The following is a 2,647-nucleotide window of genomic DNA, read 5'->3' as shown; positions in this document are numbered from 1 at the left end:
GGGGGGAATGGGTGGAGGGAGAGTGATTCGAGGGATCACTTCTACGGTTTATCTTACAAGGGTAAAAGTGAATCTTTCTAAGAGTAGAATATGAATGTCTTAACACAAAACTAAGAAAATGACATAAAGGCTATGTTAACCAGTTTGATGAAAATATTTCAAATTGTATGTGAAAACCCCACACTGTACCCCAGAATTTCATTAATGTACATAGTTATCATTTAATAAAAAAAAAAAAAGAAAATGTAAAGTAACCCGATAGAGTTTTCTTGCCCAACTTTACTTCATTACCTTGGACTAACTTTCTGTCCACTAGCAATGACATTGGTATATCCATTATATTACTCATTTCCCAATTTAGAGAGAAAAAACTGAGCACAAATAAAACTGGAGCAATTCTTGTTTTCTTAGCCCAGATTTAATATAATTAATGCCTTTTCAGTGCTTCCCTATTTTGCATTAATTTTCATATCACATTTAATCTTAATCACTGAAATCTGATAGAATAAAAAGTTAAGCTTGATTTTCTAACACAAATTTTAAACTTACTTCACACAAAATTGCAACATTTATTTGTGTATCTCATTCTATTTTTAAGTCAAAGTTTATAGTTGCAAAGCAGGACATTCTAGCAAGCTGAAATTAATATATACATATTATTTATGGGTTTTAATGGCCATATGACTTCTAATACTATTTTTAATAACGACTTTTGTGCATGTTGTGTATGGTAATGATTATGAAGTTTAAAAATAAAAACAATTAAATTTTATTAGAGCTGCACATATTTAGACTAAAATTAAAATCTGATAGAACAGCTATTAGGTTTATAGAAACACAGGATGAGTAGGCTTCTTTCTCATTTCTCTCACTCAAATATTATTATTTTAAATAAGACTGCTTTTTTGTTAAGAGTACTATTTTATTGAAGATACAAAAATAAGGCAACTAATCTAGACTTTATCGAGATAAGAAAATATAAACTATATTTTTATGAACTCCCAAATATAAACATTCAAATGGGGAAACTGGAATATGGAACCTAGGTCCATTAGCCATCATAATCCCCAGACAAAAAGAGTGTAAGTACTTGGTCTGTGGGGAACAATGTTCCTAGGAATAGGCCTATGGTTATAAGAAAAGAGTATACACAGAAAGTAAGATCCTATTTCAGAAAATTACCTAAAGAACTTTGAAAGCACATTTTAATCCTTTTCCCATTTCTCCGTTTCTCACAGCATTCCCCCAGTCATACTTCTTTGTCATAGGTTTGTCTCTGGGATATTTATATTCTAGGGTGAACATTTCTAATTTTTCAATATAGATATACTAAAAATATTATTCACAAACACTCACAACCAATATTTCTGGAATCTATGGGTAGAATTATCTTCTATATTTCCTAACTACTACCAGTATTGGATAGATTAAAGCAACTCAACAAAATTTTATCAGGGTATTTATAATCTTGTTGCCAACAAAAAAGCTCTATTCATAAATAACAAACAATTTTAGACTATGACAAAGTATCAAAACATGTGGTACAACAACTGCACAGTTCTCCTATTCAATCTTGGCTCAAATAGTAAATGATGATTAGAAAGATCAGGAATTATACGACTAAAGGTGAGGGGAATGATGTCTTTCAGAATGATTTGGACCTTGAAATGTTTTTGCCCTGGAAATTGTTATTTCAAAAAATGTTTTTCTCTTTTCAGCTTCATGGTGGATCCTAAACAACAACTAGATGTTACTAGACATTTTCTTTATGGTTACAAGTACAAAATACGTGTTCTTATCTAAAATGTCTGTAGTTGTTAATCTACTGTACACTTTTATTTAATATATTAATATTCACTTTAAGTGCACTCTTTTAAAATGTATTCTTTATCATTAATGTGAATTTTAGCTAAATTTTCAAAGTTCAGTGTTATTCACAATATCTGATGCAATTACTTTGCTTTATTATAACCAACTTAAAAATATGTAGTGATAAAATCCTGATATGTGAAAAAAAGTGTTTGCATAAAGAAATGATATTGTGAAAAAGCAAATCAAGTCTTTGGGAACTTTTTGAGCATTACTTTATAGGACAGACTTTATAGGCTGGCTTATACTATAAAATGGGTTAAATCAGCATTTTGTGATTTTTTTAAGTAACAGATTTTCTGTGAGTGAAGCTTATTCCTCAGTGATGTCTACTTCATCCCCAACTCATGGTCCTATGATTATTCTCTTTACATTACATAAAAAGTTAGTACACAAGCATAGGACAAACTTGTTTGTAACCTAAAGAACTTCTATTCTAAGCTGTTTTTTCAGAAGTGAACAATTTTGTGATAAGTTACAGTACCACTTAATAATATATCATTTACTATATAATGGTGATATATCAACACTGTATCATTTATTCGCATCTTAATTTCCTGTATGTAAGTTAAACATGTCAAGGAAAAAAAAGAGACAGATTTACTTTGGGGAAATCTAGTTCAAATTTGATGGCCTATGATATTGGTGTGTAACCCAAAGAGCCAACTTTTCTTATAAAAAAGATATTTGCATTTAAATAAGGATTTCAAAATACTTTAAAAAGGAAATTTTAACCCAAATGAAAAGAGAATAGAGGGAGATAAAAAACAAGAAAAAC

The 2,647-nt window shown here is 29.7% G+C and overlaps 1 protein-coding gene across 1 annotated transcript in view; it reads left to right on the top strand.

Moving 5' to 3' along the window:
* Positions 1-1,849, top strand: part of NECAB1 (N-terminal EF-hand calcium binding protein 1) — a 142,158-nt gene extending 140,309 nt beyond the window's left edge. The window contains exon 13 of the mRNA XM_003782494.3: positions 1,719-1,849. Within this exon, the coding sequence (XP_003782542.1) occupies positions 1,719-1,747 (29 nt within the window). The 3' untranslated portion in view covers positions 1,748-1,849. The remainder of the gene's footprint in view (positions 1-1,718) is intronic.
* Positions 1,850-2,647: the final 798 nt, after the last annotated feature.

Source organism: Otolemur garnettii, unplaced genomic scaffold (genome assembly GCF_000181295.1).
Source record: "Otolemur garnettii isolate 467f Iridium unplaced genomic scaffold, OtoGar3 scaffold00004, whole genome shotgun sequence".
NCBI lineage: Eukaryota > Metazoa > Chordata > Mammalia > Primates > Galagidae > Otolemur > Otolemur garnettii.
Note: the sequence above shows the minus strand (reverse complement) of the source record. Positions and strands in the feature narration are given on the sequence as shown.